The 25,424-nt window shown below is 34.3% G+C and overlaps 1 protein-coding gene across 1 annotated transcript; it reads right to left on the bottom strand.

Annotated features, from left to right (window-relative positions):
- Window positions 1-21,671: 21,671 nt before the first annotated feature.
- On the bottom strand, window positions 21,672-25,219 carry LOC146999243 (uncharacterized). The gene is made up of 3 exons (XM_085811164.1): window positions 24,938-25,219; window positions 24,675-24,834; window positions 21,672-22,175 (listed from the first exon to the last, which is right to left on the bottom strand). The coding sequence occupies exons 1-3, from the start codon at window positions 25,116-25,118 to the stop codon at window positions 21,860-21,862; spliced, it is 657 nt and encodes a 218-aa protein (XP_085667290.1). The 5' UTR covers window positions 25,119-25,219; the 3' UTR covers window positions 21,672-21,859.
- Window positions 25,220-25,424: the final 205 nt, after the last annotated feature.

Below are 25,424 nucleotides of genomic sequence, written 5' to 3'. Positions count from 1 at the left end.
AGGATCATCAAATGTCTTTCGATATGAAGCATGGTTTATTAATCTTTGAACAAATGTAGTTTCAAAATATTAGTTCTAATTTTATTTTCTATCATCTCATAGTTAGATTGTTCTTTTATAATTTTGAACTTACGTTATCTTTTCTCAAATAAAATTCGTAAATTGTGAATGATCAGAATAACTATTACTCTACACCGATTTCAGCAGGTTTTTATAACACAAAACAAGTATAATAATAAATGTTTAATAATTTTAATTTATCTTAATTTAATTTGATCCAGTTTTTATATTGTAACAGATATGCAACAACAAAATATCCTTGATTCAACTTACTTATGTAAACTTGTCATTGTGATATGTAAATTATACTCTATAATTGAGATTTTCATCAAATTTCTATGCACTTCATACAATTAGTTAATAATAAGTAAATGGTGTATCATGTTGTATATGGTTAAACCTTGTAAAAAATTAAGAAATCATATTGCATGGTTTCAAATTATAAATAAACTGTTTAAATATCCTTTAATTAGCAAATTAAAATGGTTTGGATAAATTTCTGTTACTTTTATTTTGGATAAGTAATTATCGTTTCTTTTAGAATTTTCTGTTCAAAAGCTCATTTTAATAATTAAACATATGTTTGATTTGGATCCCATCAGTGGCCAAGCAGTAAAGTTACTGAATACTAATAGTTTGACCTGAGTTGGATTCCAATCGAAAGGGTTGGCTACATGAGCATTTTTGCAAATTTCCAATGTGTAACTTGGATACCAACCAGTTTCCTCTAGAAAGTCCTCCACAAAAGCACTCCTCCCTTTTGACAAATAGCACTCACATGCTTTGCTGAAGAATTTTCTGTTGAATAGCTAGTTTCATTTATAAAGCAAACTGAGCTATGTTTGATTTGAGATTAATTAAAAAATGAAAGGCAACTAAAAGCTAAGTATCATTAATTTTAATTTTTTGCTTCAAGTTAAACAGCAAAATACAACTGATAAGTTAATATAGTATAGAAACTAATACATAATGATCATACTGGATATTTTCTGGGCACTTGATATAAGAAATACAAAAATAAACTGTTTATTGACTCCATAAAAATAAACAGATTTAAAGATTTTATTCCAGTTATTGAAAAATTAGTATATATATTGATTAAATCTGTGCAAATTAAAGATTAAAACTTTAACGTGCAACTGATTTAATAGCAGAGTAGGTAACACTGATTTCTTGAATTTATGGGTTCCTGTGCTAGGCGAGAAAATGCTGACATCCTTAGCTATTTATAATTCATTCTAAGGAAGCATTAGATCCCTATATAGTTAATTTTCTTTTTAAAAAATGTACATTTAAGATGGTAAATAATGATTTAATGTTTGTACTGGGTTACTAGAACTTGTATTTTAAGGTTATTTTAGTAATGAAGATCAACTCAAATATTACCAGTTTGTCCTGATAGTTTGTCTTTGTAGATGTATTCTGTTCCTTTCAAAATGTTTGTTGATCACTTACTTGTAAGATAGTTAAAAAGTATTTTCTCCTGTCCTTCCACATGTCTTCATGGTGTAATTGAAAACAGACTCGATACATATTCGAGAGTTCCAGGGTTCCTGTGAGAACACTGCATATTTTTCACACCTTCTGCTTCAAAATAATCTAATGACGTCACATAGTACTTAATTGTTCAAAAGCTAGTCAATAATTTTAATGCTTTTACCATTTTGTAGGGAGAAACATTTATATTATAATGTGAAATATTTTTATAATCACTTTAAATTATTGAAAAATTAGTAATTATATTTGTTATTTAATAGCTGATTTAATAACAGAATTGTTAGTGCTATGGTTTTGTTAATTTTGGTTACATTTCCAGCTGAGGAGATGCTGATGTCCTTAATTATTTATAATTCATTCTAAAAAAGCATTAGATCTGTGTACAATTAAGTTTCTTATTCAAAAATGTACATTAAAATGCTAAATAATGATTTAATGTTTCTGAGTTAAATTATAAAAATAATCCAATTTCTTTGTGATGATCTTGCATTTCATTATTAGCTTAAAATGTATTATGACATGGATATGTATTAGTTTACTACTCACACATTTAAAAATTAAATACCTTAAAACTTCCAAAGACTGATATAATTAAAAGTTCAAGATAGCGTGGTATCTTGATATTGTGCTTACATCAAAATTTTAACTAAGCTTTACACATTTGAGCAATATAATCACAAATTAGATAACTGACCTAAATTTCTGTAACATAGCATTTAATGATTATGAAAAAGCACACAATGACTTAACTATCTAAAGGTAAAAATTACCTTTATGGCTGGTATTCTATTTAGGATCCAGAAAAACCACAAAACCACCTTTACGGCTAGCCCATTTCTAATGATTTCAATGTGCTTTGAACTATTGTGTGGATGGAGAACCCCAACATACTGATTTTTTTTACTCAAAAGACTTCTCCTTATCTAAGCAATTAAAATTTTTCTAGAAGACATATTTCATACATAAAATATCAGTAAATGAAACATTTAAGTTTTTTTTTATATTAGATTTAGCTAAAACATTTTAATAAACACTATATATTATACTTAGGTTCAAGTCATAGAATATCTAAATATTAATTCTGATTATTGACTTAGTCCCACACGTAGCTGAGTAGTTAAGACTGCTGAATGCTGAAAGTGTGATCATAGGTGAAAGTACTGTCTGTATGGTTTTTCCTGTGTGTAACGTAAATGTGAGCCATTTTTCCTTAGGCCTTTACTTATTATTTACCTTATTTTTCCTTTACTTAGGGTAGGCAGATAGCCCTCATATTCTTTGCTGTATTCAAATATCCTAATATAAACTTTTATTATTTTTTTCCATTTAGTGAATATGACAGAGATAGTTATAATTCTTATGTATTACAGTGCAAGGATAAATTGTTGTTAATAAAAATAAACAAATAAGTTTCATCTTTACCCTTCCCCCTGTGTGTGTGTGTGTGCATGCATAAAATTTTGATTTTTCCATCTAAATTTGTTTTTGCGTTTAATTATTAAACTTGAAATGTCAGTTTAATGCCGCATATGTAACCAAGTGCATTTTTATCCAACCACAACTTTTTTTTTTAACTGCAGTGTGTGTACAAAACTTATTTCATTTTACTTTAGATTCACTAGAATTTTTATTCGATACTGCCATTTTACCTCTGCAAGATGATTGTTTTCAGAGATAATCAAATCTTGAACTTATGAGAAAACAAATCACTCGCGGTAGTTCTAAATTTTTTTTAGCTTAAGAAGCAATGTAATAAAAAACATGAGCATTTCTTAATCTTTTTCTTGAATCTTCATTGGGCTACATTTTGTTATTCTATTGAAGTATTTATCATCCTTGCTGCATAATACAGTCAAAAATCGTTAATCCGGACTCGTCGGGACTTCGGCGATTCCGGATTATCGATTTTTCCGGATTATAGATCATCAGTTTAAATCTGCTAAGATGGCATGCAGAAATTATAAAATTAAAAATATGAAACCGTAATTTATGAAATAAAGAGCAATTATGATCTAAAGGGTATCAAAGATTACAAAAAGAAAAAGCCAAATATTTATTTGTTTATTTTATTAAACATTTCTTTCAATGTAAGTTGTTTAATTTGCTTCGTTTCATGTGATAATACTTTCTCTTTAATTCTATTAAACAGACATAATTTCTTGTTTAGTTACAAAGTTCCGCTGTTCAAGTCCTACAATTGCTGTGTCGAGAATACCGACTAATTTGTCAATCGAAATTTTTTCGTTTTCAATGACCTCTGAGTCACTTTCTTCACTATCGGAAGCGAATTATAATGACTAGGAACTTGATTTAAATCATATCAAAGACCGAGTACATCGAGATGAAATACTGCATTTAGTAAAGAATTATAAGCCAAATAAAATAAAAACATGTGCTCTGAAGATAAGGATAGTGGTGACAGATCAACTTCCAATTCATTGCGCGCCGTGTCGTTTCCCTTTCCCCGCAGAGCAGCGTGAAATTGATAAACATATTTCGGAATGATTAGATAATCAAAGGACATGTCTTTATCCATTTTTTGCAGCAATTCCACTTTCTGTTTAATGGACTTCGAAACATACTTTGTAGATCCTTTACATATTAGTAAATATATATCGGAAATTCTATTTGACATAATCGGAAGTTCAAGCTTACTTTTATAAAATTGCTCTAACAGTGTGCAAAAAATCATAAGCCGGATCCAATTCGAAGATTAAAGAACAACGCAATCTGCAACATTAACTGAAATAGATAATTAGATAATTTTAGCTTATACCGTCCTTTATACATTAAACGCGCATGCGTAAACGTATTATGCGCATGCGCACATGTATATTCGCAGCCGTAAAGGTCTTACGCGTACGCGTAAACGCCACGCATGCGCAGAAAGTTTTTAGCTTTGAGGTCCGGATTATGGGTGTCCGAATTAACGACTTTTGACTGTAATTGCCAGTTTTCAGAAGTTATAATTCAGTGTAATGTAATATTTATTTTATCTTTCACATTAAAACTTCAAAAATAATGAGCATCCTTTTTTATATCTTTCTTTAATTTTGATTTTTATAATAATTAAGAGATAGAATTCTTCAAAGGAATATAACTGCAATTTGTTTTAAAATTTATTAAGTTCTTTAAAGAAGGCAATACAAGAACATGTCATATATGCATAAGAATTTTGGTCCTTGTTCAGTAGCAAGAGGTTTAAAAAAGGAAGAGAACGTTCTGACTGGCTTCCCAATGTAATCTATATATCTTCAAGATTTTGCCACCAAGTAACTTCCTGAATTCTAAAAATTATGTTACCTGTACTTCACCAGGTGACTAGTCATGTGTTTTAGACACCATACACTGACAATACTGAAAGAGAATTGTCATTTCATTAAGCTCCAGACTTTGAATGCTGTTTTCAACTTTGAATTAACAATTTATTTTATTAATTTGATCTGAAGTGTATGAAATCGGGAAAATTTATCTTATATTAAAATAAAGAAAAGAAAAACAATATTTTTATTTGCATGCATAAAAGACCTGGGCAGTTTGGAAACATACACTAAAGTTTCAGCATTTTCCTAAAATATGATTAAGTAAAAATAACCTCGACTTGACAATATCCTGATTTAATGAAAAATTTCATGAATTATGTCACACTTTGATTACTATTAATTGTTTGAAATGATATTTTTGCATCCTTAATTGACAAACTTAATGACTATAGCACAAGGAATTAAAAAAAATTACTGAATTTAATTCAATGAACTTTTCATTAAGTCACTCGTGGGCAAAATTAAGAGAATTTGCAAATTATGTTTATTTTTAAGAAAAGTTTTGAATCTAAGGTATTAATTATGCCGCGAAAGAATTATGCAAATATTCAGAGTCGAATACGTAATCGTACATGTGCGTATCTGCGGAGCTATGATCATGAAAAGAATGTCAGCGCACGAGGGGTTTCAACAATTCATTACAATACTGGATATTAATCTGCATTGTGATTGCACCTGTATATATACTATAACCACTAGTTGGCACCACTTTACAGTAAATCACCTATCTACATGTTGGAAAATTTTTTATCACCATCGGACTAGCGTCCACTTCTGCGATGGAATCAAAGAGTTAAATGCAATGGTAGCCACAGTAATTTGTTATAGAGTTCCGCCGATTACGGTGTGTATGTATAAAGCCAATGGCCTAGAAGAGTTCTCCCAGATTCGGGTAAAAACCAGTTAGTTACATGCCTGTTTCAAAGCCACGCTCGGCGATTAACGGTAGATTGTCGCCAGATCAATCAGAAGCGGAGGTAGTTAAAGAGCTCAATGTGACACCCAGTGTCGTCAGCAATTTATGGAAACAGTTTCAGGACTTTGAAAAGTTCGACCAAGATCCACAACCAAGGTCCAAAGCCGACCAAAATCTACAACGACGATTGAAGCTCACTATTTGCCTCTTTCAGCGCTGCGATACAGAACTGCTACAGATTCACAACTCTCACCTGAGCTAGCTATATGCTGCCGCTGAAATCCGAGTTTCACGGTTTACAGTTGTCTGAAGGCTTCATGAGATATCTTGTGTTACATTACAGCTTTTTCTGAGTACATATACAGGGTGGTTCAAAACTATATGTCAAAAATGTAAAGGCAGGCAGAGGGGACCTGAATAAGCAGATTTCATATAGGAATGCATGTGTGGTAATGTCGCATTAAAAACTAGCACGTAAAGCAGTATGAATCACAGGAAACTGAAAAGACAAGTAAAGACAAAAGAAAAAAATTATTAACAGTTTACAATAGGCATTTGAAAGAGTGGCTACCAACAAAGACACAAAATTCAGTGGCGACACATGGATCAGCGTACTTTAGAAAAGACGTCAGGTATGTCGAGCACATGTCCAGCAACAACAGACAAGTGGGAAACAAGGATTACCTGCAGATGTGACTGGACTCCTGTACACGAAGCCTTTAATATGACCCCAAAAAGAAGAAATCGAAGCAGGTTAAATCAGGAGAACACAGTGGCCAGTTCCTCCCCATCCTATCCAATCCTGACATTCCCACTGAAGTGAGCTGGGGCTCCATCATGCTGGAATCACATTTGTCTGTAAACAGTTGGTTTAAGTAAGACCTCCCCGTAACATTGCTCCTTGTACATTCTTTGAACAGTTAATTCATTTCTTTATGCATACATGAAATGCATGTTGGCAAGCTCTGCTTTGGTGTAACGATGCATGCTGTTCGAAATCCATGCGGAAAACGAAGAATCCAGCTAGGACAGCGCTTTTATACGCCATACTCATCAGTCACTAAACAGGTCTTGATTTACTTAAAATAAAAGCAAATGATTCATCAAAATGGAAGATTTTCTTTCTTGATTGAAATATATATTTATTTCTCATCAGCAGTTCTAATATTAAGAGTCACTCTTTTTATTTAGAAACATCTACCATATTAAACATAAAGTAAATATTTTAGTGCATAACTCAATAAAGAATGTAAACTCTGATCGAAGTACTTATTTGCCAATTATGCTGAAATGATAAACTGTGAAATAATGCATTGGTAGATGTATTTTTAAAATAACTTGCTTTCAATTTGATATGTTTATAAATGTGTTGTGATTTATACTTTACATATATTTAATCTTTGTGATATATATTCTTTTTAGGCACCTTGCAACTGGAAACAGCTACAGTTCTTTGGCATATAGTTTTCGTGTTGGGAAATCTACTGTAGGAGTTGTGGTGCCTGAGACATGCAATGCTATATGGACAGCTCTTCAACCGGTATATCTAAAAGAGCCAGAGAAAAGTGATTATGAGAGAATAGCTGTAGAATATGGCACAGTGTGGGACTTCCCAAATTGTGTTGGAGCTGTCGATGGCAAACATGTTGTCATTCAGGCTCCAGCACATGCTGGCTCTACCTATTTCAATTACAAAGGGTCACACAGCATCGTTTTGATGGCTGCATGTGATGCTTCATATTTATTTACAATGGTGGACATTGGAAATTTTGGCAGAATCAGTGATGGAGGCATTTTCTCAGCTTCAAACCTTGGGAAAAAGCTTTCTCGTGATAAAGAATTTCTGCCTGGGTACAAAAAGTTACCAAAAAGCTCCAAATGTCTGCCACATGTCTTCGTTGGAGATGAAGCATTTGGACTGAAAGAAAATTTCATGCGTCCATATTCAGGTAGAAACTTAAGTAATTCAAAAAGGATTTTCAATTATAGGCTCTCCAGGGCAAGAAGATGTATAGAAAACACATTTGGTATTTTGACTGCTCGCTGGAGGATTTTACGGAATCCAATTATTGCACAGCCTCAGACAGCAACATTAGTTGTTCAGGCATGTTGCTGCCTGCACAATTTCTTGATGAAATACGAGTCTATATCTCATAATTATAAATACTGCCCACCTAATTTTGCCGACAGACCCATGCTTGAGACAGCTAATGGACTCTGGCGAGATGATACATCTCCAAACAATGGTCTAGTGAGAATTCTTAGATTAGGGAACAATAACTATTCATTTTCCTCTGGATCTGTTCGTGATTTATTTTGTAGTTATTTTGAAAATGAAGGAGCACTCTCTTGGCAAAATAAAAGAATAGGTCTGACAGTGCACCCAAATTAAAGATAAATGTATGTAAATAATATTTTTTTTTTATTTCAAAATAAATATACATGTACAATGTGTAAAAAATAAAACAGGTTGGAAAAACATGTAAGCATTGCACAGCTCACTTTGATACTTTTTGTGATTATTATAAATAATTTCAAAGTGTATATTATTTTCACAGTACTTCTATATTATTTATTTCCTTATTATCTGATTTATTTCCTGAAGTATATAAAACTTCTGCATTATGAATATTTTTAAAGACTATATGATGTATATTAACAAAATAAGATTTCTCGCACCAGAAAGCATAAAATTATCAAAAAATATTAGCTAAGAAATAAATTTGTACCTTACAGTAATGAATTTTCTGTTAGAGATCTGCTACAATACGAAACCTGGCTGTAAATGTTATTCCATAAGCATAACATAGACAAATTAGGCATGAATGTAGATTCATTACAATAGTTAAGATGTGTATCATTATGCTGACATTATTGACATCTATTTTCTGTATACCTTTTTCAGATCATTCAGCTTTTATCATTGCTAAAAATTTAGTTTATACTTATTGCCGAGGCATTTTGTTGTCTTGTTCTGTAATGTACGATGCACTTTTATATTTTCCTGAAATGTCTATGCTGTGTGGAAATTATTTTGATTAATTGATAGATGGCGCTAGCGTTGTGTGTTAACGAGACGCGACGTGCCTTCTGAATTTCCATAGACTCTCCACCGGCAGTTCGATAGATGGATGTCTGATGGTTCGCACACTATTTGATTAGGGACACTTCGGTTCTTATTTGATTTCGATTTTCGATTATGAAAGCATATAGATTTATTTGTCAACTGAACCACCATGTTTGATCTATGATCTGTAAATATTGTACATATTAAAAGTTACATTTAAAAAGTGATTGATGTCGATTTATAGATCTTAGAATATTTTGAAACAGCACGCAAAGTTATCAGGACCACCGTGTCCAAGATTCTAAAAAAAATCGAATCGGAGTTGAATAAAGAAGAAATTGATACAAGTACATTAGAAGAAAATTTAGATCAATTAATCACGAAATCAAAAGCTCTGAGTGAGTTAGATGCTCAGATAGAGCGTGACTTGAAATCAGAGGCAGAAGAGTTTGAAACAGAAATTCTATCTTGTATCGAATACGAAGAGAAAATTCAGTTATGGCAATTCAGAGCAAATAAAAAATTGAAAGAATTGAATAAAGTAACAAATTCGGATAATGAAAACTCTCTTAACGAAACTAATTCTAAAATCGAAAGCAATAAATGTACGCGTCTGCCAAAATTAACCATCGCTAAATTCTATGGAGATTACACCCAGTGGACAAGTTTTTGGAACTCTTTCAAGGTAGCAATCCATGATAATGAATCTTTAACAAAGATCGAAAAATTTAATTATTTAAAATCGTACTTATGCGGGAACGCCGCAAACGCGATAGAAGGCTTTTGCATTTCGGAACCAAATTACGATGAAGTTGTCGAAATACTTAAAAACAGGTTTGGCAGAAAAGATATAATTATAAACTCACACATGCAAAAACTCCTGAATCTTACCCCAGTAACCAAATCCAGTGACACTGTAAAACTTCGCAAACTTTGTGACACTATCGAAACTCAAATACGCAGCTTGAAATCATTAGAAGTCACACCGGATAAATACAGTTATATGTTGATTCCAGCCATAATGAAAACTCTGTCGTCTGATATAACCTTAGAATTCAATCGTAAAACGGATTCGTCATCCTTTTTTAATGTTGACGAATTATTGCACTTTGTTCGTTTAGAATTGGAAAGTCGCGAGAGAAGCCATCTTTTGCTCTCCACTCATAAATCAGAAAGCACTTCCTGTGTTTATAAAGAGAAGGGTGGGAAGGGGAGTATCGTTCATTCCACTTACCAGCTCTTGGCGCCGGTTAAAGAAAACAAAAATACTAATTGCTGTCTGTTTTGTAATACATCCAAACATGTTACTGAAGACTGTGAATCACTGACAGTTGATGAGAAGAGAAATTTATTACGTAAACATTCCCGATGTTACCTTTGCCTGAAATTAAACCACCGCCTAAAGCAGTGTCGAAGCGATCTCGTCTGCTCCAAGTGCAAAGGTCGACATAACCGTTCAATATGCTTTCGCGCTGAGAAAGAACGAAATGAAAAAAAATAAAAGTATAGAAGATTCGCATGTCCTTTCAGCATTCTCACGCAGCAAAATTAAAACTATTTCACTTCAAACGTGTTGCGTAACACTTCGAACAACTACGCAGTCGGTTTTAATTAGAGCTCTACTGGATTCAGGTAGTATGCGTTCCTTCCTAAGAAAAGAAATCGCGGATAAATTGAAGCTTCCTGTTATTCGAACAGAGACTCTTTCGGTATTTACGTTTGGAAATAAAACACCCATTAGAAAAACATTTGACGTTGTTAAGATAAAATTACAGAACAAGGAAACACCGAATTTGAAAATCGAAATTGAAGCTCTCGTGACTGAACAAATTTCAAGTTCTGATTTACCACCTCCTAATCTGGATAGACACATTTTAGGCAAACAGTTAGAAGGTTTACAACTCGCAGATTCTTGGGATTGCAAAGAAAAAATTACTCTTTTGATAGGAGCTGATCATTATTATGATGTAATAACTGGGAAACTTAAGCGTTTAAACAAACATTTAGTAGCTGCTGAAACGTTATTCGGTTGGTCTCTGCTAGGTTACACTAAAGGTACAACACACACGTCCACAGCCTTCAATATCATAGTTGAGGAAGATATAATATCTGATCAGATAAAGAAATTTTGGGAGCTTGAAAGTTTAGGTATAAAACCTGAAAATGAATTATCTGAACCATTAGACAATACCATAATGGAAAATTTCGAATCGGAAATTTTATACAGAAATTCTCGTTACAAGGTTAGGCTGCCATGGAAGTCTGATAGAAAATATGAGTTACATGACAATAAAGCGATTGCGCTGAAACGATTTGAGAAACTTGTAAAGCGATTTCAGAATAACCCTGAACTCTTTTATTCGTATCAAACAGTTCTACAAGATTATTTACAACAAAACATCATTGAACCAGTTCCAGACACTGTTGATAGTGAATCTCAAATCACGTTTTATTTGCCTCACAGAGAAATCGTTCGTAGTGTTCGAACTACTAGTAAACTACGTATCGTATTCGACGCGCCTTCACATGGACCTGCTGAAATCTCGTTAAATGACTGCTTGCATATTGGTCCAAATTTGTATCCTGACATTCTTGAAGTTCTATTGGCCTTCAGGCTTCACCCTGTAGCATTTACAAGTGACATAAAGCAGGCTTTTCTTCAGATAGAAGTAGATGAGAAGGACAGAGATGTAACGCGTTTTCTGTTTACTAAAAACCCATTCGATGATCCACAAAATTTTATAACTTATCGGTTCACACGTGTGTTATTTGGCGTAAACAGCAGTCCATTTTTACTGGCTGCAACCATTAAACACCATTTGAAACAATATGAGAAAACCTACCCTGCCACTTGCGAATTTCTAAATGATCACATTTATGTAGATGACATCATTGGAGGACACCGAAACGTTGAACTTGCTTTCAATACCAGTTTAGAATGCGTCAGCATTTTTAGAGATGCTAGTATGATTCTACATAAATGGCACACCAATTCTCAAGAACTGCGCGAATTATGGATTAAAGAAGGTATTGAATCCGAGGAATCTAGTCATGTTTCGGAAGCTGGAAATCCTCCATTGAAAGTGTTAGGAGTCGCTTGGGACAACCAAGGTGACATAATTTACTTTGATGTAAAACATTTGATAACATTTCTCTCAAAACAAGTTAATACTAAACGTTTCGTCCTACAAGCAATAGGACGAATTTTTGATCCTGTAGGTCTATTATCACCGTTTGTACTTAGAGTCAAAATCTTATTGCAGCAAATTTGGACACTTGCTTTAGATTGGGATGATGAACTACCAGAAAATTTATGTTCTGTTTGGAAAACATGGTGCAAAGAAGTTTCCAATTTGGACGAAATCGGTATTCCACGATATTATTTTTCTGCAATCGGTAATAGTGATGTGGAACGGATTGAACTGCACTGTTTTTCTGACGCTAGCAAAAGGGCATATGGTACAGTAGCGTATCTACGTATAATTTCTAGCAATGAACAAATATATACGGTTTTTGTTGCTTCAAAGACTAGAGTAGCGCCTTTAAAACCACTCACCTTACCTAGGTTGGAACTAATGGGAGCTCTTTTGTCAGCCAAATTAGGCAGTAGCATCAATAAAGTTTTGAAGTTACAACCTTCTTGTTTTTTCTGGACTGATTCGAAAATCACACTTTTCTGGATAAAAGACTGTGCAAAGAAATTTAAGCTTTTCGTTAAAAATCGTATTCAGGAAATACAAAATTTAACATCCCCAGAAAATTGGCATTATTGCCCCGGTAAATGTAATCCCGCTGATTTGGCTTCGAGAGGAGCTAAACTTCCAGATTTGAAAAACAATCCTATCTGGTTTCAAGGACCAGAATGGCTTAGAATGTCGTCTGAGTTGTGGCCTCGACAGAATGAAGAGAAACCTGTCACTGAAGAAGAATTAGAATACCGCAAAAATATTAATGATATTTATAAATTTGTATGCACGGCAGTTGAAGAAAGGGTAATAGACATCTCAAAATATAGTAATTTAAGAAAATTGTTGAGAATAACTGGTTGGATAAAGAGATTCATCGGTAAAATTAGGAAAACAAACCATTTGACAGGTCCATTAACGACTGAAGAAATAGTAGATGCCGAAAATTATTGGATTCGATCTGAACAAGAACGTTTTTATTCCAAAGAAATCGAGTCTCTGAAGAGAGCGAATAAAGTCGAAAAGAAATCATCCTTATATCTTTTTAACCCATTTTTAGACCAGAACGGGATACTGAGAGCAGGTGGAAGATTAGAACATTCTAGTTTGTCACAGGATGAAAAACATCCGGCAATTCTTTCAAGAGACTCCTGGCTAACAAATTTGATAGTAGAAAGTGCACATGTTAAAATGATGCATGGAGGAGTAGCAACGACCTTAGCTGAAATTCGAAGTCGCTTTTGGATCCCAAAAGGACGTCAATTTATCAAGAAAATAATAAACAAGTGTCTTATTTGTAAAAGATATTCATTGAAGTCTGCTGACCAGACCACTTCTCAACTTCCAGAAGACAGAATCAATGAGACACCACCATTCTACGTATCTGGCATAGATTTTGCTGGACCGATTTACGTAAAAAACATTGAAGGGAGTCAAAAAGCCTATGTAACATTATTTACATGCGCTATCACTAGAGCCATACATCTGGAACTTGTACCGAATCTCTCTACAGATTCTTTCTTGATGGCATTCAAGAGATTCACATCTAGGAGAGGCAATTGTCGAGTAATTTATTCGGACAACGCGAAAACTTTTAAAAAGGGAAAAAAAGAACTCGAACATTTCTCTAAACTATTGTCGAATGAGAAATTCCAAGATTTTCTGTCGAATGAAAGAATCAGTTGGAAGTTTATAATAGAACGAGGGGCTTGGTGGGGAGGCTTCTACGAGAGATTAGTAAAATCAGTGAAAGAGTGCTTACGAAAAATTCTCGGTAAAGCTTTACTAACGTTTGAAGAATTGTCAACAGTTTTAGCACAAGTGGAAGCTGTTTTGAATTCTCGTCCTTTGACATATGTGTACAATGACCACAAGGAACCGTTGCCACTAAAGCCAGTCAATTTTTTGATTTTTGGAAACAAAGATTCTACATTACCTATCAACTTTAATTCCATTGTTAAAGTTGGCTCTACCAAGTCCTCTCTGACTAAAAGAAAGATTTATCAAGATTTATTGGTTAGGCAATTGTGGACTAAATGGAAAAAACAATATTTGATGAATCTTCGGACAGCTCATCAATTAAAAAATCCTAACATTTATGATGATCTAAAAGTTGATGATCTTGTATTAATTGAAGGCAACAATTAGCGCAAACTTTTGTGGAATTGTGGTAGAGTGATAAACGTTTTTCGTGGTCGTGACAACAAAGTTCGTTCTTGTGAACTAAAAACTGCTGATGGAATAATAATAAAACGACCAGTTCAATTATTATATCCTTTAGAACTTTAAAAACATTTTTTATTGTTTAATAATATGAATAAGATTGAATATGTTTTATGCAATTGTTTATTTTACTAGTTTAATTTCATACGCTTAGATTGTAAGGATCTTAAGTTTTACTAACGTTTATTTTATTTTAAATCTTTACTATCACTTCTTATTTTCTACTTCCGGCCAGAATTATAAGCGTGAAGGAGTTTATGCAAAGTTGTCTGGCGAACGCCAAGTATTTAAGTGTGGCCTTTTTGCCAAGAATGAGAGAGGAAGCAGTGAGTTCGAAGCAGGCCGCTTACCTTAGAAGTTACGCAGTTGCTATTTGCCTTCCAGGCCAGAGGTTTTAATCCTCTTGATAAATTAAACGTATTGTAGTGTTCACAGTCTCTGTGCTACATACGCTTTCTGTTATTATAAGGCCAATCTTATTCTAAAGTTAAATTAGAGTTTAGTTTTATTTTTTATACCTTTTACGTTAGACCCCGAGTGGAGGGTCATTGTATTCCGAAGTATGGAAGTCATTGTATATAAAGAAAAATAAAGGGTCTTGTATACCCTTCGTCTGTATCCTGTCTACTTACTACAATTAGTGAACATAGCTTTAGTAAGCTCTCTGTTCCTAGTTAGGTCATTGTATGTTTCCGAAGAAGGTTAGAAGAAACATTGAACCTGATAGTGGCGCCCGACGAAGAATAACCATGGCCGAATTTCAAGAAGAACTTGTGCTGCCTGCAGAAACGGCTCAGAATCCAGAAATGCCAGCTGCCGCTCTGGAAGGATTTGGGTACATCGTCCAGACCATGCGCGCTTCGATGAAACCAGAAGCAACGTTTAATTGAAACTCACAGGTAACCAGTTTTTTGGAAAAATTGGATGACCACTTCATGCTCTACCCCGTGCACGAGTTTCAAAAAGTTACCTTAGCTACCAGCGCTTTGAGGGGCCAAGCGCTTAACTGGTTCAAATGTATCGGCAGAAGTCTCTTGGGTCAAGCAGGAAGTCCCACCTATACTTACGAAAATTTCAAGACTGCCCTACTAAAAGCCTTCCCTGTTGTAAGGGATCGTGCGAAATTAGAAACAGAACTTTTCAGTATATATCAACAAAGAATGGAAAACCTCTCGAGCTTTATTTTAAGAAAAATTCACGTTTTCAAGCTCTTGTATGGAAACCGTCCGGATCCTGAAATAATTCAAGTGATTTTGCCGAGGTTACTACCCCAAGTGCAAGACTTTATTGAATTACGAAATCCGACTACACTGGAAAAGTTATTTGAGCTAGCAATCCAGTTTGAAAGTAGAAGAACGGCGGACGTCGAAAGAAGACGCCAATATCAACAGCGAAACCAATTTGGTACGCCAAGACTACAGCAAACTCAAGCACATGGCTACGGAGAAAAAGCGAATCAGTGGGCAAGGAAACCCGAGCATTCAAAAACAGCCGGCGAAAGTCGACAGTTCAATAGCAACCCAGGAAAAAAGTCTCAAGGCCAGTGGAGAAAGAAGGAAAGCACCGAAAGGAAAAATAATTTAAACTAAAACGGATTTCTGCTGACGAGAGGGTGCGGAAATCCGAAGGCCACGAAAACCCCTCTTCCTACAAGTTAAATACAGTAATGGTGAAAAATTTAACTCTTCCGAAGATTGAAGTCTTGGTAAATAATATCCCGGCCACCGCACTCCTGGATACCGGCGCGCAGTGTTCCTGTGTGGCAGAAGTCTTTTTTAGAAAGTATTTTCGCAAATACCGCATATATAATGCGGATAATACAACAGTATTAGCGGCGCAAGGAGAACAATGTAAGTGCGTAGATAAAGTACCTTTGTACATCCGTATCAAGGACGAACAAGTAAAGGTGATGTTTTTTATAGTAAAGAATTTGCAAGCAAATTTAATCCTAGGAATAGACTTTCTTTCAGACGCACAAGCTACACTGGATTTTAATGCAGCGTCCCTTAAGCTGCCGATGAAACCAGTGCGTGTAGAAAAGGTTGAACCGCCAAGGTTAAATCTTGACCACCTGCCTAATGACGAGCAAGATAGAATCCGACAAGTGGTAAGTGAATTTGCTTCCTTATTTAGTGATATTCCAGGATTTACTCAGGTTACTAACCATAGTATTGACACCGGAGATGCATTGCCGGTTCATCAAAAACCATACCGGTATGATAAGAATAAGGAAAAAATTATAGAATGGCATATTACCGATATGCTACGTAAAAAGATCATAACGCCCATCTCAAGTAGTTATGCTAGCCCGGTGGTTTTATGTAAGAAAAATAATGATTATCTTTTGGAGCATCCAAAAAGGTGGAGATTCGCTATTGATTACCGTAAATTAAATTCCATAACGAAATATCCGGTATATCCGTTACCGATTATAGAAGAAATTTTAAGGAACATAAAATCAACCAAATTTATGACGACTTTAGACTTAACGAATGGTTATTTTCAAATAGGGGTCAGGCCTGAGGACGTGCCTAAGACTGCTTTTATAACCAAGTCTGGCACTTATGCATTTTTGCGTATGCCGTTTGGCCTTTCAGGCGCCCCAGCAACATTTCAGCGATGCATGGACATTGTGTTAAAACCTGTTCTTGGAAAGTCCACATTTATCTATTTAGACGATATCATTATTACTAGTGATAATCTCGACCAACATATACAGGATTTAAGACAGGTGTTTTCTTTATTAAATGAGGCCGGTCTAAAAGTTAATGTCGAAAAGTGCAAATTTCCAGCCCCTGAATTAAAATATTTAGGTTACAAAATATCGCAAAAAGGGATCGAGACAGATGAATCAAAAATAATCGCTGTACAAAAGTATCCGACTCCAAACACGGCAAAGAAGCTCTCTTCTTTTCTAGGACTTTGTTCATATTATAGGTCCTTTATAAAAGATTTTGCGGCTATCGCTGAGCCATTGTTAAAATTAAAAAGGAAAAAGGCAAGATTCTCGTGGACGGCTGAAGCCAATAGTGCTTTCGAAAAATTAAAACAAGCATTGACGCAAGCCCCTGTGTTGAAATTTCCTGAAAAGGATGAAAATTTAGAAATTTCAGCGGATGCTTCGGATTATGCGGTAGGAGCGGTACTTTCGCAAAATCAGCAGCCCGTGGCATTTTTTAGCCGAACTTTAAATCAAACACAAAGAAACTATTCCGCGACCGAGAGAGAGGCACTTGCAGTTCTGTTAGCAGTGCAAAAGTTCCGAGTCTATTTTGGAAAGGCGCCGATAACAGTATATTCTGATCATGCGGCGGTAACTAGATTGTACTCAGGGAAAAATTTATCCCCAAGGTTAATAAGATGGGCACTCAAGCTGCAAGAATATAATCTGGTAATCAAGCATACCCCCGGAAAGGAAAATATCGTAGCAGATGCCCTATCACGAATTAAATTAGACGAACAGGGTAATACCGTAAAAGTTGCAATGCTGACAGCGTGTACAATAAATTCCCGAGAAACTGTAATAACCGAACTGGGTAAGGATCCTGAGTTTGGAAGTATTTATGAGTATTTGAAGGATCCTGAAAATTTTAGCCACCAAGATATTGTGGCGATAAGAAATAGGGCGGCCCATTACGAACTAATAGATGGTCTATTATTCTACACAAAAACTACGAATTCCAACAACGAATTTCGACCTGTTATCCCAGCTAGTCTTAGATTAAATATCCTGCAAGAGCTCCATGACAGCCCTTTAGCTTCTCATGCTGGTATTCGAAAAACTATCCAACGCGTACGCGAGGCAGTCTACTTTCCTGAACTGCAAAAGTTAACAAGGGCGTATGTCCAGTCCTGCCCAACATGTCAAGCCGTTAATTATATTAATTTCCGCCCGGCCGGGTTTCTAAATAGTATTAAATCCGAATTTCCAAATGAAATAATCGGCATCGATTTATTGGGCCCTTTCCCAAAAAGTCAGTTAAACAAAAGTCGCTATCTCCTTGTTATGGTTGATCATTTTAGTAAATGGACCGAAATTGTTCCCTTAAAACGAGCCTCCGCGAAATTAGTTACTGATTCTATTTTAAATAAATATATTTTAAAATACGGGGCGCCCCTAAAAGTTATATCGGATAATGGTCCTCAATTTGTAAGTAATATATTTGAAGACATGTGCCAAAAACTGGGCATACGTCATTTAAAAATGGTCCCGTATCGGCCGCAATCAAATATAGCGGAACGGGTCAACAGAAATATAGTGAAAATTATCCGTAGTTATGTTAAAAATTTTCATAAAAGCTGGGATAACTATGTCAATGAATTTGCTTTCGCCCTTAGGACCGCAAAACATGATACAACGGGCAAAACTCCTGCTGAGTTATTTCTAGGCAGAAAGGTTATAACACCGTTAGATAAACTATTTTATGTGCAACAAAGAGCCCCAGAATTTAAAATGGGTGATATAGAAAAACTAATAAAAGAAGCAAAAAAGAATACGGAAGTAGTACAAAGAAAACAGAAGTTATACTATGATCTGAAACGACGGGGAGTAACTTATAAAGTAGGGGATGAAGTTTTAAAAATCAAGCATTCACTTTCTTCAGCACCAGAAGATAAAACTGCCAAATTTTTTCCACGCTTTGAAGGACCATATGTTATAGAAAAAATAACTCACGCTGTTGTAGTGTTAAAGGCAAGAAATGGTGAAACCTGTTCCGCAAATATTGATCAAATTAAACCCTACTTCGATCGTAATAAAATGAAAATCTTTTCAGATCTTTTGCAGGATCCGGTACGGCAGACACCGCAGGTACAAGTTCCAGAGGTGGGAAAACGACAAGTACAAGGGCAAGCCAATGAGAGACAGAAGCAAGTGAAAAGAAAATTGCCCCGCGGAAAAACTGAAGGTAAAAAGAAAAAGAAGCCGTTCCACCGTCCAGAAAACAGAGTGCACGAACACCCCCAGAATGAAGAAGGGAGAAGGACGACGTATGTGGAAAGGACCGGGAGAAAGGACGGCAACTATAACCCGGCTGTGAAACGGAAGATTGACTCATCCGACAGAACTCTCCGCAGCAAAAGTCGCCGAACTGCGGAAGGGCCATCAGCGGCGGAGGAAAAAGTACAAGAAAAATTTGAACGGCCAACAACGAGGTCCAAGCAGGATCACGACAGAAGTTTCCCGGTTCCACCAAGACCAGCTGCCTTCAAACGGCCAAGACCACAAGCAGAGCACAAAAGGAAGGTGTTCAAGGGTGGCCGTACTGGTGAAAAACGGAAGCTTCCAGAGGAAAGCACTGAAGGGCGAGCCCGTACAAGAAGGAGGATCAACCAAGCTACTATCAGCTATACCTTTAAAGACTGGGCCCAGAAAAGGATGTCTGAATATTACAAAGATAAGTAAAATTTTATGTTACTTTACAAACTTAAGTTAATCTTTCATTCTTACTGCAAGTGGCAGATTTCAAGAAGTTTTACCTCATGCGAGGTCTACCTTTATCGCCAAAAGGGCGAGAAATGAGTTGTGACCGATTTTCTTATTATGTTTTTCAATTACTCGCGCGTAAAACTAAAGTTGATGTATAATAGCGTTGTGTAAAGACTTAAATATTGTAAAAAGTTATTGTATAAATTTTATTTAAAACATTCTAGCAAGAAAGAAGTTTTAGTCTGAAAGACTTTTTGAAATGTAGTATTATTTCAATGTAGAAAGAATTGGCACTTGCTTTGAAAAGAATAGAACTTAACAATGTACTACTAATGTATGTTTTCAAATGTGTAAAATTAACGGCATGTTGATATGTTCTTGTATACATGTGAACTGTTATTTTGAATGTTAAGAAATACCGTGATATGGTAAAAGTGAAAGTAATGTTAAAAATTTGTTATTCGTGTGACTGTAAAGATTAAATCATGGTGAATATGTGTTAAAGGTTGAATGATGTAGTTAGGCTCTCTGACGCTACACTTTAGAGTTAGCCACTTTCAGAATAGTACCTCAGGGTTTAGAGTTGAAAGTAGGGTGTGTTAAGAGGTCTCGTATGTTGAATTTTAACACGTTAGTGTTTTGATTGTAGGAGGAAGAGTGGCACACGTAGACAGAAACACATACGTGTTTGGTGTTCTTTTACAACACATGTCAGAGAGCACGGGGAGAGATAATTAAAATAGTCATGAATGAAATAAGAATGTTAAGAGAAGTATATTCTATATGTTAATTGCAATGTCATTCTGTAACATTTCATTAAACTAGTTTTCCTTCCAGATCTCTGGAAGGAACCAGAATTGAATAAAGCTCCTGTTTAGATGCAGTACAGATGAAAAAAAAAAGATTGTTGTATATCCCGGGAGCTGCTATTGTAACAAATTTCTTTCTTTTAAATTTTCTAGTTTCTAGCTAAGTTATGATTGTAAAAGGTTGGCCTCGCGTTAGTTTTTAGAGCTAAAAGTTTTCAACAAGGTCGTTTTAGACCTCAGTTTCAAACAAATTAACTCTGGCGGGAGGTATGTAAGGATCTTAAGTTTTACTAACGTTTATTTTATTTTAAATCTTTACTATCACTTCTTATTTTCTACTTCCGGCCAGAATTATAAGCGTGAAAGAGTTTATGCAAAGTTGTCTGGCGAACGCCAAGTATTTAAGTGTGGCCTTTTTGCCAAGAATGAGAGAGGAAGCAGTGAGTTCGAAGCAGGCCGCTTACCTTAGAAGTTACGCAGTTGCTATTTGCCTTCCAGGCCAGAGGTTTTAATCCTCTTGATAAATTAAACGTATTGTAGTGTTCACAGTCTCTGTGCTACATACGCTTCCTGTTATTATAAGGCCAATCTTATTCTAAAGTTAAATTAGAGTTTAGTTTTATTTTTATACCTTTTACGTTAGACCCCGAGTGGAGGGTCATTGTATTCCGAAGTACGAAAGTCATTGTATATAAAGAAAAATAAAGGGTCTTGTATACCCTTCGTCTGTATCCTGTCTACTTACTACAATTAGTGAACATAGCTTTAGTAAGCTCTCTGTTCCTAGTCAGGTCATTGTATGTTTCCGAAGAAGGTTAGAAGAAACATTGAACCTGATAAGATTAAGAATAGTTTAGATTTACTGAAGTAGTGTCAAATTATATTTGATGATAACATACCTTTTTTAGAATTTAGTGATTATAGTTTGAATATATTTTCTATTCATTTAATATACTTATCAATTGTTTTATAATTATATGTTAAAATACTTATTGCTATAAATTTGATTCTTGTTAGATTGATGTGAACTCTTGACAGAGTTCAGGTGGGGAGTGTGTGGTAATTATTTTGATTAATTGATAGATGGCGCTAGCGTTGTGTGTTAACGAGACGCGACGTGCCTTCTGATGCTGTGTACACGCTTAAAGTAGATTTTTTGTTTCCATTACTTAATTTAATAGGATGTAAAATTAGTTTTTATTTAAAGAAAATATGCATAACACTTAAATAATAATTTTAAAGTCATGTTAAGTATGATGCTCATAGTACATAGTCTTAAATAATAAAACAGAAATTAAAAACATAATTTTTTATTTTACATATTCTGCAATTAATTCCAACATTCTTCTTTTTAATTCATTTTTTTTTCCCGTGGTACAGCACCAAAGTCATCACGGAGACTTAGTAGAAAGTGTTCATCATCTGATGTTTGGCTCCGTGATTTTAATCGTGCTGCTGCCAAATCTAAATAAGTCGACAATTTTGAATCGAAGTCTTTTTTCTTTTGCTTTTTAAGTGGAGGTTCTAAAATCTCTCCACCATCTACAAGTTGGCTGCTGCATGCAGCTTCTTTATTTAATGATTCATCAAAATTTATGGAGTCATTAAATGACTCCATTGTGTCTTCGATAGGGAGTGAAGGCTCATCAATTATATTGCTCGTGGTCCTGTAAATAGAGGAAACATTAAGAGAAAATATAAATAAAATTAATATATATACATAAACATATACATTGTGTGTGTGTAACAATTTAGATTCATTTCATTTCAATTTTCATGTAAAGTAGCCAAACTTTGTTGGAAGAAGCTACATATTAAAATTAAGAATCATTTAATAGCCATAGCTAGATATTTATAGTTTTTAAGAAGGTTGATATTGAACCCACAGAGGTCAATGAGGATCAAAAGGGTCGATTGCAAATATGCACCAACAATTTATAGGAATAATCAAGCCCCCATTGAATAAAAAATGTATAATTAATTGTTTATTGATATAAAACTACACATGTGGTAAAGAAGAACACCATACAAAATAAATATAAGGGAAAAAATACATAAAAATTACTTAATAGAAGTTTAAAATCCCATTTTCAAAATGTATAAATTATTTATGCAAAAGTACAGTATAAAAGAATAAATGCAGGAACAAAGAAAACATAACCAAAAATATAAAAATGCAAACTTTCTCAGAAAACGTATTGTTATATACAAGATGCTTGCAAAATTGGAAATTTAAATTTGTCAGTGGCTCATGGAACCTCTGAATTGCAATTTCAGATCAATATTTGATCTAGATTTTATGATGTAAGAAGAGTTGATTATATTGAAGGAGGATGTTCAAGCAGAAGTCTTATTCAAAATGGAAGTTTAGGAATTAAATATTATCAAAGAGAAATATTCCAAAATAAAAGTTATCACATAATGTTATCGAGTTTCCCTTTTTTCTTTTAACGTAGTAGGTGTACTCTTTAGTCAAGATGAGAATTTTCAATGTAAAAAAAGAAATAGGCTGAGCATTTTCGAATGAAGAAGTAGTCTTAATAAGAACCAAGCAGTTTTATGCCGAACACTTAAAAAAATGCATCATTACATCAAGTGCAGCATTTGCATTAATTTAAATGGAACTTTTCTGTAATGTTGTTTCTAAAAACTTGTTTACATTTGTAAAATTAAATATAATAATAATAGAGAAAATAATATAAAATAAATCTAATAAACAATTTTGGTATATCGGTCTTACAGCAGTCCCCCCCCCAAGACATAAATCACTAATCGACTGAAATATCTTCTGGAAATCTTGTCGTGTGTTCTTATACCTCACTGCATATTACATCTCAGTTGTTTACCAATTAAATTTAGGGGTACTATAAGCCAACACAGATATATCAGTGCATTGATTACCAATTAAATTTAGGAAAATGCTATAATAAAGATGTATCAATTTTTCTTGAAACTTTTGTTTATATTTCAATATGTTATCGTTAAGTTATACGGTTTAATCCTAGTATCCTGTTCACACGGGATTTGGCGACTTTATGATGAGCAGTAAAAACGGGGCATATACGATGAAGTATTAACGGGTCATTTAAAGAATATATATAGTTATACATAGAACGTTGTTTGGGTCATTTTTGGTGTTGGCGATAATTTTCAAAATCGCGTCAAGGCTGTAGCGTATACTAGGATTTTACCAGTTATGCTTGTGCAGTTATTTGTATTATGATTATGTTTCATGCCACATATAATAGAGAAAGCATTGAAGAAAACCATCCTTTTAAAGGAAGTCAAAGCAAAAAAAAAAAAAAAGTTTGGAATCCCTGCACAAGAGCTTTTGCATAAAAAAAGTAATTTAGTTTTCTGAAACAATTAACTTAAGCTTTAAATTATTTTACAAACTGGAGCAGAAGATATCCCCTCCCTCTCCTCCAGTATACGTTACATATATTCATAGTGCTGTTAAGAATATGAATGCAACATCTGTTAATACATGTCATTTCTGCTGTCATACAATGTCTATATGAAATGTAGCATATGCACAGTAGTAAATTCCATAAATGGAACTTTTGTTTCTTAATTTGATGCTAAGTGTACATCAAGCAGTTTCAAATTGCTTAATGCTATTAAACACAATGTAATTTAAAATTAATTTGATGATTGATAACAAGGCATGTCATAAAAAAATTTCTGTTTCAAATTGTACTTAAAAAATGAAATCGTTTCTTATAGCATGAGCCACATTTAAGGACCTTCCAAAATAGTTTTCATGGCTTCTTCCACATGTGTCTTTCTCTTATTCAAAACTGCACTTCCAAGGTGTTTCTCTTTTACATATATAGCTTAGTTAAAATAATCTGTAAGCAACCTATTAAATTTTATATAAATTTCCTTAAATAAATACCATTTTGAAAAGCAGTTATAAAATTCTTAACAACTTCAGGAATATTTTGAGCCTTACAAAAAGTATTCTCACTTGTTAATGTAGTTACAAAATTCCCTTAGCAAATTTATATAATAAACAATATCAGAACTATACATTTAAAGATGTAATTCAATTTTATTATTTCAACTACAAAAGTAGAGAATATATATCGTATAGCTGTGATATTTTTAAATATACAGAATATAGTAATCGTTTTAAAATATTAAAAGTTGTTAGAAATACTTACGGTCGATGACTAACTGTATCTCTTAAAAAAGATAATTCCTCATACAATCCAAATTTTGGAGTTGTAGCTTCAGAGCCACTCCTATTTTTTGATTTTAGAGCCTTGCACTCCCTAACATATCTATCACGCAGACATTTCCATCGATGTCTGATAGTATTAACTGAAAATAAGCATATTATAATCATTAGTAAGCATACGTTTCATATCACAAAAAAATATAATATAAGCAAAAATGTTCCTTGAAATATATGAAACAGACTTACCGTCGTATCCTATACTATTCGATATTTTTATCCAGATTAGTTCTTTTCTTTCTTTATTGCGATAATCTTTGAGTTTGTGATCCCATAACAGTGGGTATTGTCGAATCTCGTTGATAAGTATTTCGTCGTTAAACGCAGCCGCCATGTTGAAAGCTGTAAACAAAACTTTGGAGCAGATCATGACACGTGATCCGAATTCAGTCAGCTATTGGCTAAACGCGCGCGTCGCGGGCGAAAAAGCTGAACAGGAGCGTCCTCAGTTTTACGTCTTCTGCGTCATGCGAATTTACGCCGGCGTCAAAAAAGTTACGTCAACTACGTCGGGAGCGGCCTCGTGTGGACGGGCCTTTACAGTTGTCTGAAGGCTTCATGAGATAGGGCTGTATGCCAAAAGACCTGCTATTTGCGTTCCGCTCACTTCAATACACATACTTCAGTGCGTGCTTTTTACACGAGCCGAGATATGCCTGGCCATTGATTCTTATTG

The sequence above is a fragment of the Stegodyphus dumicola genome, chromosome 1, assembly GCF_044657685.1.
Source record: "Stegodyphus dumicola isolate Sdum_Otavi_A_Nest chromosome 1, ASM4465768v1".
Lineage (NCBI taxonomy): Eukaryota > Metazoa > Arthropoda > Arachnida > Araneae > Eresidae > Stegodyphus > Stegodyphus dumicola.
This window is presented reverse-complemented; position numbering and strand designations above follow the sequence as displayed.